Raw genomic sequence first — 16767 nt, 5'->3', positions numbered from 1 at the left:
AGCCAAATGGGCTGCCTTGAGCTCCAGCCAGTTGATGTTATTCCTCAGGTGTGTCCACTGTCCACGCACCATCTGTGACTGGAAGTGGGCCAAAAAGACTGGCATCTGTGGTGATGGTCATGCGGCTGGATTCCTTGAAAACACACCCCTTGGTTATGGCCTGGGATATCTACCACTGGAAGGATTGAAGTACATGTGGTGGGACCTGAACCCTGGTATTTGAGTTGCTCCTGCCGGACCTTTGGCAGGGCAGGAGGAACCACTGTAAGGTTCTGGGGTGCAGGCATGCCCAAGGGACGATTGCTATGCAGGATACCATTTTGCCCAGGAGTTGTGAGAGGAGGGCCAGGGACACTGTTTGGTCCACCTGGATCTGACTTGCCAATTTCTTTATACTGACTGTGACGCTCCTGGGATAGGGAGACTTGCATAACCTGGTATCTATGACTGCCCCTAGGCATAGCAGTTGGTTTGAAGGAGCCAGGTGGCTCTTGACGAAATTGAAGGAGAATCCATGATCTTGGAGAACCCTAATTGTGACTCGCAAGTCCTCTGTCGCCCGGAGATGGGAGGAGGACTGTATCAGTATATCGTCCAGGTAACATTGGATACGTACTGGTATTGCCCTGAAAGTGCCAACAGAGCCGGCAGCAACTTGGTGAAAGTCCTGGGCGCTCAGGATAGCCTGAATGGTAGGGCCTTGTACTGATAATGTTGGCCTGCATAGTGAAACCGCAGAAACTGCCAGTGGGATAGGTACATTTTATTATTTATTTATTTATTATTTAAATTTCTATACCGCCCTTCTCCCGAAGGGAGAGGTATGCCTCCATCAGATCTATGATGTTAGGAAGTTGCCCTCTCAAATGCTCTCCAGGATTGACTGGAGGCACTGAATCTTGAATCACCAGTAAATTAGAAGCCTGTTCAATCTTTTCAGGTCCAGAATCGCTTCCCCCCCCGCCCCCAAAGTCATTGGAACTACAAATAGGATGGAGTAGAACCCTGTCCCTGTGGTCCTTTGGCACTGCTTGAATGGCTTGAATGTCCAGTAAATTAGACTGCTGCCTCCATGAGGCTTCTTTTTGTCTTGTCCCTTGATAATGGGTGTGTGGAGAGAAATTTGAAAGTGAGACATAGTCTCACCATATTCAGGACCCAGATATCCATCGTGGTTGCTTCATATTGATTGATGAATAGGTTTAAGCGCCTGCCAATGGGAGGGTTGGATCTGCCATCACTTGGCACAGCGGAAGGGACTGCCTGTGCCACGATGGTCACTTGCCTTAGAAGTGCTGTCTATTTCTGTCTCTGAACCCAGTTCTATCCGGTTGTTGGTCTTGCCTGTGGGCATACACCCTCTGGGGTTGATGAGGGTCAAACCCTGTGTCTGTGGAACGAAAGGAAGGTCTGAAATAAGGTGAAGTGCGGCAGTCAGCTCGTCTGTATAGAGAAGGTAGGACCTTTCTCCTGTCCTTAGTCTCCACTAGAATGGGCTCTAGGGCCTCTCCAAACAGCTTGTACCCTTAAAGGGAGCAGAGGCTAGCTTCCATTTATACTTCATGTCCGCCTGCCAATGGCGAAGCCATAGTAAGCAATGGGCTGCCATTGAGAAGCAATGGCCCTGGAAGCAAATTTGGCAGCATTCAAGGTGGCATCCGCTGAGAATTCCATAGGCGCTACCAGTTTGTTAATGTCCTGGTGGAAGCAGAGGTCACAAGGGGGAGCCTTTGCTTGCATCTGGTGGAGCCGAAGCAATGAAGCCTTGTTGAAGAATGAGGCAGCTGTAGCTGCTTTGACCGCCCAGGCAGCCGCCTGATGTACCTTGAGGAGGGTCAGTTCTGCCTTCTTATCCTCTATCTTCAGAGCATCCTCTGTGTCATTAGACAGGATGGTGAAGGATGTTAAGGCCACCACAGGGCCATCTATAGCTGGTGGTTGCAGTGTGTTGAAGAAGTCCGGGGCCACATTGTAAAATCTCTTGTCATTTCCACTTGGGGGAGGATATATCCCCGGTTGGGCCCATTGTCTTAGGATCATGTCCCAGAATAGGTGATGGGATTTCCTCGCTTTGAAAATAGCAATATTCTGGTTTGAAATTTGATTAGTTTGTTAATATGGTCTTAAAGTGATTTAAGGTTAATATATGCTTTAAATATATGAAAGTATATTTAAATTATGTAATAAAAACTTTATCATATGAATAATTACTGTTTTATAAAGCAGAGTAAAAAATGATTACTCTTCAATGTTGGAAAAACACTTTGCAACCCCAGGTTTACGTTCTGAATTTCTGGTGTGTGTTCATTTTATTTTTATGAGTTAGTTGTCTATCAATGTAATACAAAACCAATCAATATTATTTTGTGTGGTCACAGTTTAATGATGTGTTAAAATACTAGATTGAATGACTCCTTATAGGTAACATGCTTTTGTTATTTTCTAGCCTCTTTTTTCCATTCTTTCTATATATTAAGATGATAAAACAGCAAAATTAGAGATTCTTAATAACTGTCTGCACGCTAAAATACAATTTCCCTATTTATTTAAATTCCACTGAAGAATGGAATTCCACTGAAATTCAAATAGAACCAAATTAAGAAATCTGCTCAGTTCCAGAACAGATAGATGTGGGGTTCTGTCCCACATGGAAATGAGAAAGACATGGAAATTAAATCTGACATTATTGGGAACCTAACATAAAGAAACATTTTATTAGAGCTAATGAGGCAGTCAAAAGTAAAAGGAGGAAATTCAGACATTCATTTACAATTTGTAATATTAAATTGATTATCATTTAATTCAGCAACTGCCTCAATAATTTTATGTAAAATTAGCTGACATTTTTAATATCCCACTTCTTTCCAGAATGCAAAATTTACTTATTAAAAACTAGATAAATAAAAATGTTTGGTCTAATCAGGTTTAATAAATTTAATAAATTTCCAATTTTGAACTTCTGCATGCTTTTTTATCTTTTGATCATATAAATTTTATCTTTGAATTCCTCCATTAGATAAAAAAGATATAAGCAACTAAAAAATGAAAAGAGAAAAGAAGAGATTCTCCTATACATGTACTTTTACCATTACGTTACTGAACATTTGGCAGATTTCCAAATTGCACTTTTAGAATCTAAAGATGTTTATATTTGGCAATTTTAGACATTACTTTTTTCAACATCTTTTACAAATGTTATTTAATAGATCCAGTGACAGAATTACTACAGCAGTTCTGCTTTTGATCTAAATCTTTGACGATATCTACAGCAATATAAAAGTTATGTAATTTTAAGTCACTAAGTATTTTACTCTTCAGAAGTGTTTTTTCTTTTATTTTTTGCACTTTGGCCTCAAATAAAAAATGAGAATACTTCCCTCTTTATTCTCATATTTCAAATATTTACTGAGCCATCCTTAAAGTGACAGTGTTTACTTTCTTGGAAAATGCACTTGTTTCTATAGGTGAAACATTACATTTTCTACCATAGTTTCAAGATTCCTGTTTATAATAATGGTTTACATAACTTTTAGCCCAGAACATAGAAACACAGAAAACTGATAGCAGAAAAAGACTCAGTGGTCCATCGAGTCAGCCTTTGAGTTTATTTTTTATAATTTTTGTCAGATGATGGACATGTATGTTTATCACAAGTATATTTAAACTCAGTTACTGATGATTGGGCCATTACCTCTGCTGGAAATTGGTTCCAAGCTTCCACTACTGTTTCTGTGAAATAATACTTTCTAATATTAATTTTGAACTTCTCTCCTGTCAGTTTTAAGTTATGTCTCTGAAGTTTACCCAATACTTCTTTAGAAACAATAGGTCATAGGATTCCAAAAATAAACACATTTAAGTTTTTCATAACTTGAAACTATCCCTATCTATTGGACCCGATGGACTATGTGCATACTTCTTAAAAAAACTTTCCACTAATATAGCAGAACCCCTAAGCATAATCTTTGATAAAGCTTTTACGACCAGTTCCCTTCCCAAACTTTGGTCACTAGCCACAGTCAACCCAAACGTCAAAAAAAGAGACCCCAGCTTAGTTGAAAATTACAGACCAATCTCTCTGTGCTGTGTCACCTGCAAAGTTATGGAATCAATCATCAACCAATCCATTACCTTCCACTTAGAAACAAACAACCTACTTTCTAATAAACAATTTGGTTTCAGGAAAAAATTATCATGTAATTTACAACTTCTTCACTGCAAAAACATATGGACTACAAATCTTGATCAGGGCAAAGCAATAGATGCAATCTACATAGACTTCTGCAAAGCTTTTGATTCAGTAGTACATGATAAACTTCTCCTAAAACTAAAATCCTATGGCATTTCAGGACCACTTCACAAATGGATATCTGCTTTTATGTCTAACAGACAACAAGTGGTCAAAATTGGCAATGCTCTATCAAATCCTGTTCCTGTCAAGAGTGGCGTTCCTCAAGGCAGCATTCTTGGACTAACACTCTTTATACTATACATAAATGATCTTTGTGACCATATCTCAAGTAATAGTGTTCTCTTTGCTGATGATGTCAAACTGAGTGACACCTATCCTGCGTCGGCTGCACTGGCTACCTGTGGCCTTCCGGGTGCGCTTCAAGGTGTTGGTGAATGTCTTTAAAGCGCTCCATGGCATAGGGCCGGGATATTTACGGGACCGCCTGCTGCTACCGAATACCTCTCACCGACCCGTGCGCTCTCACAGAGAGGGGCTCCTCAGGGTGCCGTCGGCGCGACAGTGTCGTCTGGCGACGCCCAGGGGAAGGGCCTTCTCTGTGGGGCTCCGCCTCTGGAACGAACTCCCCTGGACTTCGCCAACTTCCGGACCTCCAACCTTTCGCCGCGAGCTTAAAACCTACTTATTCATCTGCGCTGGACTGGGTTAGTGTTTTAATGGGTTTTAATGGGTTTTTAGCTCCAAATTTTAATCCTGGCCAATTTTAATAAGTTTTTTAATTGTATTTTAATTTGTATTTATTGTATTGTATTTTTACCTGGCTGTGAACCGCCCTGAGTCCTTCGGGAGAAGGGCGGTATACAAATTTAAATAATAAATAAATAAATAAATAAATAATAAATAAACTATTTAACACCACATACAATACATCTACCATTCAAAAAGACCTTGATCATCTAACCGCTTGGTCTAAAACTTGGCAACTCCAAATCTCAACCAGCAAATGCTCAGTCTTACATATTGGAAAAAAGAACCCAAACACTAAGTACATACTTGATGGATATTACCTTACAGATGACCCCCACCCTGTTAAATACCTTGGAGTTTTCATATCAAATGATCTAAGTACCAAAGCCCACTGCAACTACATAGCAAAAAAGGCTCTACGAGTTGTAAACCTAATCTTGAATAGCTTCTTTTCCAAAAACACTACACTACTAACCAGAGCATATAAAACATTTGCTAGACCAATATTTTACAAGAAGAGTTCTTCATTCCTCTGAAAACAACAAAATACTTTATCCCACCAGATTTGAAATCCTAGGCTTTGAACTTTGAACTCTGTCGCCTTCAACAAGACCTAAGTTTAACTCATAGAATCATCTATTGTAATGTCCTTCCTGTTAAAGACTACTTCAGCTTTAATTGCAATAATACAAGAGCAACCAATAGATTTAAACTTAATATTAACCGCTTTAATCTAGATTGCAGAAAATATGACTTCTGTAACAGAATCATCAGTGCTTGGAACACTTTACCTGACTCTGTGGTCTCTTCCCATTCTCCCAAAAGCTTTAACCAAAAACTTTCTACTATTGACCATAAGGGGCGTGCATAAGAGCACAAACATGCCTACCATTCCTGTCCTATTGTTTTTCTTTTATATATATATAAATATATATGCTTATACCACCTTTTATTTCCTCATATACATGTTTATATACTATATAATCTTTTGTGTGATGTTTATGTATAGTGTTGTGACAAATTAAATAAATAAATAAATAAATAAATAAGTACAATCAATTTTAATATGAAAGCTAAGGATATTTGTACATATTGCTACCTGAATATATATATGACGAATGAGACTTCGTCGAAACGTCGCCAAGACACTTCCAATCTTACACGGGAGAAAACCCGAACAACCAAAGACCTATATACAAACACCCGTGAAAACCTCAGAAAACAAATATATATATATATATATATATACACACACACACACACACACACACACTCTTGGCTCAAACATGTTAATATTACAAGTCAATGTAGATGTGTGCAGAACTGTGAAGAAATATAGAAAAATGAAGATTTTTAGACTGCTATATAATTTATACATACTTATATAAATATTTTCTATATACCGTATATACTCGAGTATAAGCCGAGTTTTTCAGCACGTTTTTTGTGCTGAAAAACGTCCCCTCGGCTTATACTCGAGTATATACGGCTTATACTCGAGTTGTTTTTTTTCTTCTTTTTTTCACATTATACCGGATGGCGCAAACTTGGCGGGCTTTTGCATTAGCGCGGGGAAGCCCTGCCGGTGCAGTGAGAGGGCGGGGCGGGGGAGCCGCCAGCCTTCTCGGCTGAGGGAGGGTTTCCCCGACCGGTAGCTGCCTCATTTCCCACCCTCGGCTTATACTCGAGTCCCCAGTTTACCCCAGTTTTTTGGGGTAAAATTGGGGACCTCGGCTTATACTCGGATCGGCTTATATTCGAGTATATACGGTAGCTCTGTGAGGTCAAAGTTCACACTTACTGGTCATGCATTCTTAGATCTCATTGATATATTCAACGAGATTCTGCAATACATCAGTTTCAATTCCAAAAATGTGTCTCAGTATATGAGAACATAAATGCAGCATGTATCTAAATTCTTAAATTTTAAATTTCTCAATATTGTACCGTAATCTGTGGAAATCAGTCCTATTATCCTAAGAAAAAATGTAGCTACTTCAAAGAATCAGGCACTCTAATAAGGTGCTCTAAAAACAATCCTTATTGATAGTATCAATGAGACACAAATATAAATAAGCAATTACTTTATTTCCATGAGAAATGTCTCAACAAATCAAAAGCTTTTGTAACTACTGCTCATAACAATTATCTTTCACTAAATTAGCAGATATATTTAACTATTTTTGTTGAATCCATTCTTAATGCAAGATCTCTTGTAATTTACAAAAACTGTTATTTTTAATTTATTAACCTTTTAACAACCCAACAGCACACTCTGTGTGATTTACAGTAAAATCTTCAGCGCAAATCTAGCTTGTGCTTCATACACTTTCTTGAATATAAGCAAGGTTGTCAGCTATCTTTACTAGCTGTTTTTCTATAATTTATAATGACTTGATCAGCAGATGATAATATTTACCGGTATATAAAAAAACTTCTTCCTACTGATTTCTTCAAATCAAAGAAATGAAAAAAGGCTAGGTAGGTGGTGTGCTGTGGCAACTCATCTCTCAGTCAAAATAAGGCAATACTGAAACATTAATGTTCTCTTCAAATAGCCTTCAGGCCCTACCATTTTTTTTAGTTCAGAAAGGATATCCCTTCAACAGTTACTTTTCACACCATTCCTGTAGAAAGTATAATAAACTTTAATAAATTAAATCAATTTAAATAAAATTCTCCAAATTTATAGTATTTTAAAGAAATGAATAAACTTACTTTTCTTTTTTAAAGCATAGCTGTGCTTAAATTTAGAAGGTTAACTTTCTGAAAAATATTCTGATTTTTTTAGCATTGAAATATTACCAGCTAAAATATGAATATTTTAATAAGTAAAAAGATTTGAACTACAAAAGCATGATTCACGTATAGTTGTAGTTACCACTGGGATCTGCCAGAGCCTTTGTATACTAGATTATTAATATGTAGATAAGTCTTCAACTGAAGTTTTTTAGATAGGGAAACTACACATGCAACTGATCATGTGCAGAACATCACATATTTTTCAACTACCTGAAAATCTAGAATCAGCAGAGAGTACCTAATCTAGCAGTTTAATAATACAGTATTCCTTCAGAAATTTAACAATAAACCAGCTGACTCTAAGCACTGTAAGCATTGTAAGATTAGTTACCAGTAACCAATACTTCAAACTGCAATCTTAGACTGAATTACTTGAAGTTAAGTTTTATTTAACTACCTATAGTTTTTGAGTACATTTCTAATGGTCTTTCTCTCCAAAAATCAGATGTCATTCTGTTTCATGATTACAATCTCCATTGCAGCATTTTTTGTGTCCAGGAAGGTAAAGTCTGCTATTTCTCCCATCACTCCTTCAGATATTTACACTGGACTTTAATAATAGCTAACTTTGTTTTCCTTCAAATTACTCTTAAAACTGCCTGGGTAAGCTCTTGTTGTCAATTACCACACCACATCTTTTTTGATGTAGCATTTTCAGGCCACTAATCCCTCTTATGGCAGTCATAGAATGGATCCTTCTTGATAAAAAGTGTCCACGAAAGAGACTCAAAACAAGATAATTGATGGACGACGACAGCAAGTATTGCGGGCCCAATTGGCAAAAGAAAGCTGGGGACCATATTGGTTTCTGAAAAATATTCTGAAAAAACTTTCTGAAAAATATTCTGATTTTTTTAGCATTGAAATATTACCAGCTAAAATATGAATATTTTAATAAGTAAAAAGATTTGAACTACAAAAGCATGATTCACGTATAGTTGTAGTTACCACTGGGATCTGCCAGAGCCTTTGTATACTAGATTATTAATATGTAGATAAGTCTTCAACTGAAGTTTTTTAGATAGGGAAACTACACATGCAACTGATCATGTGCAGAACATCACATATTTTTCAACTACCTGAAAATCTAGAATCAGCAGAGAGTACCTAATCTAGCAGTTTAATAATACAGTATTCCTTCAGAAATTTAACAATAAACCAGCTGACTCTAAGCACTGTAAGCATTGTAAGATTAGTTACCAATAACCAATACTTCAAACTGCAATCTTAGACTGAATTACTTGAAGTTAAGTTTTATTTAACTACCTATAGGATTGTCCTGTTAATTCTTTAAAACTCAAAAAATACAAGTAATATGCTTGATCAACTAATGTACTCTGGAAAATGCAACTAACAGAGAAGCAATTCAAAACATCAAAAGATATTCTTCTTTAATTATTTGTTAAATTTTGATATTTCCCAATTTTTTAAATCCCAATATTCAAATAACCTTATCTGCTTTATACTCAAAATTATCTCTATTGCATCAAATGTATTACAGAAAATCCTAAGGAAGTCAGAAAGCCTGAAAATCTGGAGAACATGTACTGTTTCCAGCCTATATCTACAAAATTTGAGCCACGTAGAAAATTGTATATGAACCACATAGTACAAGTACCAAATGCATATACAATACACATAATTGTACTGATTGTAAACATACGTTTCCTAACAAAATGTAGCAATCTATGTATTATAAATCATAGTTATTAGATACTAAACTGCCTCAAATACTTTTTAAAAAAGAGAGAGATACAGTAGGAATTTTAGAATATATTGTGAAGAATTCATCAAAAAATATAGAATCTTGGCTTAACAAGCTGCAGTGTGAATAAGTCCATACTCTTTGTTCATTATGTGTAAATAGAAAAATGAAACAAAAAAGAGTCTCATATGCCAAAAAAACCATATGCCAAAATCATGTTGATTTTGTCGAGGACTACAGGTAGTCCTTGACTTACAACAGTTCATTTAGTGACCATTCAAAGGTACAACAGCACTGAAAAAAGTGACTTATAACAGTTTTTCAGTTACAACCTTTGCAACATCCCATGATTCATGTGATCAAAATTCAGATGTTTGGCAACCGACTCATACTTATGACAGTTGCAGCATTCCAGGGCCATGTGATCCCTTTTTGTAATCTTTTGAAAAGCAAAGTCAATGGGGAAGCCAAATTCACTTAACAACCAGATTAGTAATTTATCAACTGCAGTGATTCACTAGACAACTGTGGCAAGAAAGGTCGTAAAATGAGACAAAACTCACTTAAATTCTTACTTAACAACATAAATTTTGGGCTCAATTGTGGTCATAAGTCAAGGACTATCTGTATTCAATATTCAACAGTTAAACATCAATAAAAGAGAGGAATGCATAGAGAAAGGCATTTATGTTGTCTTTTATTAAGGCAAACGTTTTACTGATTAGATTCACAGCCTGCAATATGCTTTAATATAATTTTTATATTTTACTTAACACTGTGTGATCATAGCTGGTTCCACAAACAATCGTTAAAACAAATCACAGAGTACCATGCTATCTGAGCCAGTTAGTATATTCAAGTTCCATTTAAAAAATGAGGATTTAAAAATATGTATTGGAACAGTTGAAATAAAATCATTTTATATTATCAGTAACTACATCTACATAGCCTATTGTAGGAGAAACAAATTTTTGGTGTCCCCAACAATTTGACGGACATTGAGACTGATAGTCATATTACAAATGGGTACAAATGAGCGGTAGTTTTTAATTCAGCAACATTATATTAAGCAACACACTTTTTATGTTGGACCACTTATCACACTATGTTCTGATTTCTTTAACTTTGGCTTGTCAAATTAATGACAACTGGCTAGATTTGGGCAACATACAAAGAAAAAGTATAGTTTACACATAACAGTGAGCCTTCTCTGCTTTGGCACCAGGTTGTGGAATCTTCTCGTCCTGGAGTGACAATGGTCCCATCTCTTCTGAGCTTCTGAAGATCTCCAAAGATGGTTATGCTAACAGATAAGGGATATCAGGGGACTGATAAAGTAATGAGGTGGCTCCATTATTATTAACATCTCTTTATCTATTATTATTGCTATAGAATAGAATAGAATAGAATAGAATAGAATAGAATAGAATAGAATAGAATAGAATAGAATAGAATTTTTTATTGGCCAAGTGTAATTGGACACACAAGGAGTTTGTCTTGGTGCATATGCTCTCAGTGTACATAAAAGAAAACTTTCTTCTTAAAGTTTTTTAAAAAAATTAATTATTTAATAATAAAGGTTTTAGATAATGTTTTGTTGTACACTGGCCAGAGTTTTGTTTGTGAGATAGGTGATTGAATAAATTAAATAAATGAATAAATAATACACAACACAAAAAACAAAGCAAGCTATATTATACATTATGTCTTAGCATGTGCCTGTATTTCTTAACAAAAAAACTTACCAATTTGAGTGTTCCATCTTAGTAACCCAAAACGTTTAAAATACTAATCAATGTTTGTACAATACTAAACTATTCCTCAGGTATCTGACATTGCACTCAGGTATCACAATAAGCCAGAAAGATAATGAATTCTGACTACAGATTCTTCAAGGTAGGACTTGGGGGGGGGGGGGAATGTACAGTCATTAAATTTACAGAAAAGCCTCAAAGAAAAATCTATGTTTACAGTATAAAAATATCCAATAAAAGTATAAAGTATAGGAATGTATTCAGACAAATTTTAAAATATAAGAACAGCCTAATCTAAACAGAACAATTAGTTGATGTTCACTAATAATTTTCTAAAATATTGATAGTTTTTCATGTGTTGTTTAAAATTATGAGCACTACAAATGGATGCATTTTAGAAATAAGTAGAAAGCTATGATCTACATGTTTTTAAATTCATATTTAAATATATATTCATCTATGTAAACAGTAATTCTAATTACAAATATGTAAGAAATATTAAATATTGCCGAACTGCCACTGAAGCTATACAATTCAAAAAGATTGATTAGATTTCCATCCTGCCTTTATTTTATTCAACTCAAGGCAGAATATACAATCCTCCTTTCTATTTTCCTCTCAAACAATATGAGATGAATTGATTTGAGAAACAGTGCTCAAAGTCACCCAGCCAGGTTCCATGCCTAAGGCAGGATTGGGCTCAATTTTCTCATTTTCTAGTCTAGTACATTAACTGCTATACTAAACTGCTTTTAAACTATTAGAGGTCAGGAAGGGTGCTTAACTGTTTAGTTCAAATACTGAAAACCCTTAAACCTTACACCTGAAAAATAGTAACCACAGAGCCTTTGTACCCATCTTCAAAGTAGATGTTCTCAAGATGTATGTTCAAAGATTAAAAAATAGACTCCAAAATTATCAACCATCATTCCCATTTTCGACTACATAGTACCAAAGTTTTAAAAACTGGTGTTGTGATTTTTAATCAGAGTTTTTCACTTTGACATTATGGGGAAACCCTGTTTGTGGTTTAGCTATTGGGGGAAAGGGAAAGTTTGAGCAACTAGACAAGAGATAACTGACTATACATTTCTCTACAAATGCTATGCCAAGTATTTACAAACTATAAAGCAATTCATATTTAGTATTACTTACACCTCACACTTCCTGGAAATTAAACAATAAAACGTAGACAGGGATACTACAAATTGCTGTTAAGAATATAATATGCTCCTACAGGTACTTGGAATTCTACTGTTTACATATACATGGTACCAGCTTTTGTGAACTGCAATGCACTTCTTCATTTGCAACAATAGTCTTCCCCCCAAAAGCAAAAAATAAAAAAATTCTGCATAGCATTCAAGTAACCAGTTGTAGAATATTTGGACACTCTTGAAAACTTTCCAAGAGTTTTAAGAGGCAAAAACTGATACCAAGAACACTACATGACACATACTAATTGTGTTTTTTAAAGTCACCTTACTATTTAAAAAGTGGGTGAAGAATGGATAAGTCGTCCATAGAGCCACTACAATGTAGAGAGCAAATTTCTGTTATATACAGGGTATCAACCTTTACGTACCTGCCACATAAGAAAAGGATTACATCATGTTTTAACCTGAGTGGATGCACTGAACAATCTGTCTCACCAAAACCTAACTCCTGATCATTAAAATGTGACAAGTCGGATCACGTCCCTACATGCAGAAACAATGCAAACAAAGGATCGCTTTGCATTTTGCAGCAAGGAAGAAGAAAATATATTAAATGTGTCCATTTAAGCATACTCCAGCATCAGCTTATGACCGAGGAGCTGCAGTGCTTATTGCAGAACGAGTGCTTTCAAACCAAAACAAGACCTTCAACACCTCGTCCCGAATAAAAAACCGAAACCGATCAACTAGAAGTTTGTCCTGCAAACATCGCTGGGCCGGAAAGAGGTTTTCTTACAGCTGCCCGACGAAGTTCTTGAGGCAACAGGGTCTAAGTCTTAGACACTCTGAGGGCAACCAATTACGGGCCTTTTTCACCGGGAAAGCAGGCCCCGAAAGTAAGAGTCCACCTAGGAACCAACACTCTCACCCACACACACTTATAAGGAGGAGTGGATTCTGTACCGCCCGTTTCTTACCCCGAGTTTCAGGCATCAGGGGGAACGCGATGCTCCGACGCGGACCCCGAACGGCGCTCGCACCCCGGAGGCATAAAGGGCAAGGAGAGAGACAAGTAGGCCTCCGCGAGCGATGCAGACGAGAGAAGGCTTGTGGCGGGAAACGCAGCTGGGGGGGCCTGAGAAGCAGCTAAACCGGGACCCTCACAACCCCGAAGAGCGCGGCTCCCCTATGCTGCCTCCCGCGGCGGGGCCTCCCCCCTTGCTCTGGGCGCCGGGGAAGGAAAGGCGGGAGGACGCAGACGGGCTGGGCCTCGGGGCTCCTGCACTCCCGTGCTAAGCGTCGCGCCACCGCCGCGACGTGTTCCTCCCCCTCCTATTTCCCTCACACATCTTCTCCCCCCCTTCTCGCTCCCTCACAGAGACAAAAGCAAACGGAAACCGAGGGGGACGAGACAGACCGCAAGGAGCCCAAACCGCACCGGACCCGACCGAAGCCCTTCCCCGGCCGGCCGCGGATTCCCGGGCAGATTCGTAGTTGGGCCGCAGCAGAGGAGATGGTAGCGGGGGAAGAATAATAGGGCCGAACTCACCGCATGAATTTTCTTGTCCCGAGGATCCAAGATGGCTGAGCACCCCGCACGGAGGATGCTGGGGGAGCGACCTTTACCCTCTGACCCCACCACTGCCGTCGTGACCCCGCCGCCGCCCGGCAGCGACTACGGGACAAGCGGGAAGGCAGACGGGGAGGCCGGCCTAGAATTGCTTCTCCGACCGAAGACTCGCTCCCGCCGGGGCCCCTGAGAGAAACGAGGCCTCCTGCCTGCCTGCTTGGCGCGCGGCAGGATTCGGGTCTCGTTCTTGCCTCGCTTTGCCCTGCCGGAGCGGCTGGAAACGGCGATGGAGCCGCCACCGCCGGGATCTCGGGGCCCAACTTCCGAGAGAGCGGCCTTGCACGAACCGCGAACTGATTCCGAGACATCCGGGGAAAGGGGGAGGGGGGCTTTTTTTACACGGTGGAAGGAGGAAGCTGCTGCACTTCACGCGCACACGCTCATTCGGGCCGTTTGGGAAGCACGGAAACGGCGGCCGTAGTTTTGAAGTTGGGGAGGACTCTCCTCCCCCACCGCCGAGCTGTAATATTTTGCAGTTCCTATTCCGCAATCGCTTAGGGATGTTTTCCAAAGTGCCATTTCTGAACATGTAAATAACGATCCTGGACTCCTTACAGGTGTACTTCAAGAGGCGTATGTGCTGCTTCCTCATTTTTGTTGTGCATGTAAGACTTTTGTGTAAGAATGTGACCACGTTGTGCAATCCTCAGAAAAACAGCCTGTTAATCGAAGGACATGTATTTTCTATTTCTATCCAATACAGAAGGAGGGATGGATTCATATTCCAACTAGGAATACAGCCAGTCCAGTAATATGCTTGCAGCATTGATTAAAATAGAAGAATCCCAAAGCTAAGTCACTGTTGGGGATACGCTCCCTGTACCAGTCTATTTTTCACCTCTTGCATCTTTATTGTGAGAATAACAAGGACAGGAGTATTAAGTATAACATCCTGAGTTTGGAAAACCTTCAGTAAATAATAAAATTCTACAATTGGCTATGGTTCCTTTACACAGGACATCAGATACAACACTCTGTAACCTAGGAATTGTGTTTAAACTGAAGTCTTGGGACCCATGTATGTAGTGATAACATTCTAGTGCCACACTAATTTTGTGTGCTAATCTTAAAAGCAAGTAATTTATTTTTTTAATTAGATCAGGCACATCTATTGCATACATTCTTCAGTTCATAAGCTGACATGTTTAAAGCTGGGTTTCTTTCCCAATGAAAATAGAAATAGTGCACAAATCTACAACTACAGCATCTCTTGTACTTGAATGGCAGAGTTTGAAGAAAACACTTCAATGAAACAACTCCCACAAATATAATCTTGTAATTCCCAATCTTTGTAGATCATAATATTTTGGATAATAAATTATTGTTTTTCCATGCTTAGTATTCTATATATCAAACGTACAAAAATTGGCTTTTTTAATAAATGAATCAATTGGGAGGGACAAATATTTAAATTGTGGGACATAAATTAAGCACTGTAATTTAATGTAATGGTTAAGGCACAAGACTAGAAACAGAGACAGTTCCGGTTCTACCTAGGCACAAAGCCAGCTGGATGTCCTTGGCCAGTTGCTCTGAGCCCTAGGAAGGAGGCTGTAGCAAACCAGCAGGAAAACTGCAGGAATTTGTCCAAGCAGTCATTAACATTAACTCAAAAACATAGATACAAATTGTCTAATAATGATGTAAATACATACATGTTACATTGAAGAAAATATTTGTATTTTGAAGGTTGTCTCCCCTAAAAATGAGTTTAGAATTGCAGATTTTAACAATGTGCTTGAATTTTATTTGTGTTACCCATACCGAAATCTTTGCATCTGATTGAAGTCAATATTTTTTACAGAGGAAATTCCTTGCAAGTCTCATGTAAGCATTCAGCTTTTAATATGTGTACAAATGATCATCAGCCAAGAACATAGTCAAACTTAACTCCCTGTAACTTCATAGACACATGCTGAGCTTTCTTGGTAAAATTGCAGAAATGACTTGCCATTGCTTTCTACTGTGTTTTTTCAAACCTGTGTAGCCTATTTTCTATTGCTGTTTCATCCACATTTTACTGGGCCGAACATTGCTTTTGAGATCAGTAAAAAGTACTGCCAAACCCTATATAGAAAATGTGTAGTACTAGAAGTAGAATTAATTGACAATTATGTTGGGAAACTCCGTTACTGAATTTGCTTTTTAGGGAAGTATAACTTGTTCTACTTGAATTAGGAGTTACAAATCTTTTTTTAGTAGACAATTGTGAAGCACTACTTAACTATTGGCAATAAAGACAACAGCAAAAGCTGAACAGTATTTGACCTAGTTAGTGTATTGGTGAGAAATCACCAGGAACTAAGACTGTAAGCTAGGCTGAATGTTTGAAAAAATATACATGACATTGACAAGCCACTATGCTGCTCATAAATATAGACTTGTCCATGTTGCTTCCAGAAACTGAACTGAAGTGTTAATTCCTGTTTGCTTGATACAGAATACAGAATAACAGAGTTGGAAGGGACCTTGGAGGTCTTCCAGTCCAACCTCCTGCCTAGGCAGGAAACTCAGACAAATGGTTATCCAATATCTTTTTAAAAACTTCCAGTGTTGGAGCATTCATAACTTCTGGAGGCAAGTTGTTCTACTGATTAATTGTTCTAACTGTCAGGAAATTTCTCCTTAGTTCTACGTTGCTTCTCTCCTTGATTAGTTTCCACCCATTGCTTCTTGTCCTGCCCTCAGGTGCTTTGGAGAATAGCTTGTCTCAGTGGTGAAACCCAAATTGTTTTACTACTTGTTCTGTGGGCGTGGCTTAGGGGCGTGTTGTAGCTTGG

The 16767-nt window shown here is 38.1% G+C and overlaps 1 protein-coding gene across 1 annotated transcript in view; it reads right to left on the bottom strand.

The window, feature by feature from the left end:
- Positions 1-14413, bottom strand: part of CNOT2 (CCR4-NOT transcription complex subunit 2) — a 64392-nt gene extending 49979 nt beyond the window's left edge. The window contains 2 exon segments of the mRNA XM_058191524.1: positions 13907-14206; positions 14209-14413. Coding sequence (XP_058047507.1) covers positions 13907-14206; positions 14209-14295 — 387 coding nt within the window. The 5' untranslated portion in view covers positions 14296-14413.
- Between the last annotated feature and the right edge of the window lie 2354 nt (positions 14414-16767).

Source organism: Ahaetulla prasina, chromosome 7 (assembly GCF_028640845.1).
Source record: "Ahaetulla prasina isolate Xishuangbanna chromosome 7, ASM2864084v1, whole genome shotgun sequence".
NCBI lineage: Eukaryota > Metazoa > Chordata > Lepidosauria > Squamata > Colubridae > Ahaetulla > Ahaetulla prasina.
This window is presented reverse-complemented; position numbering and strand designations above follow the sequence as displayed.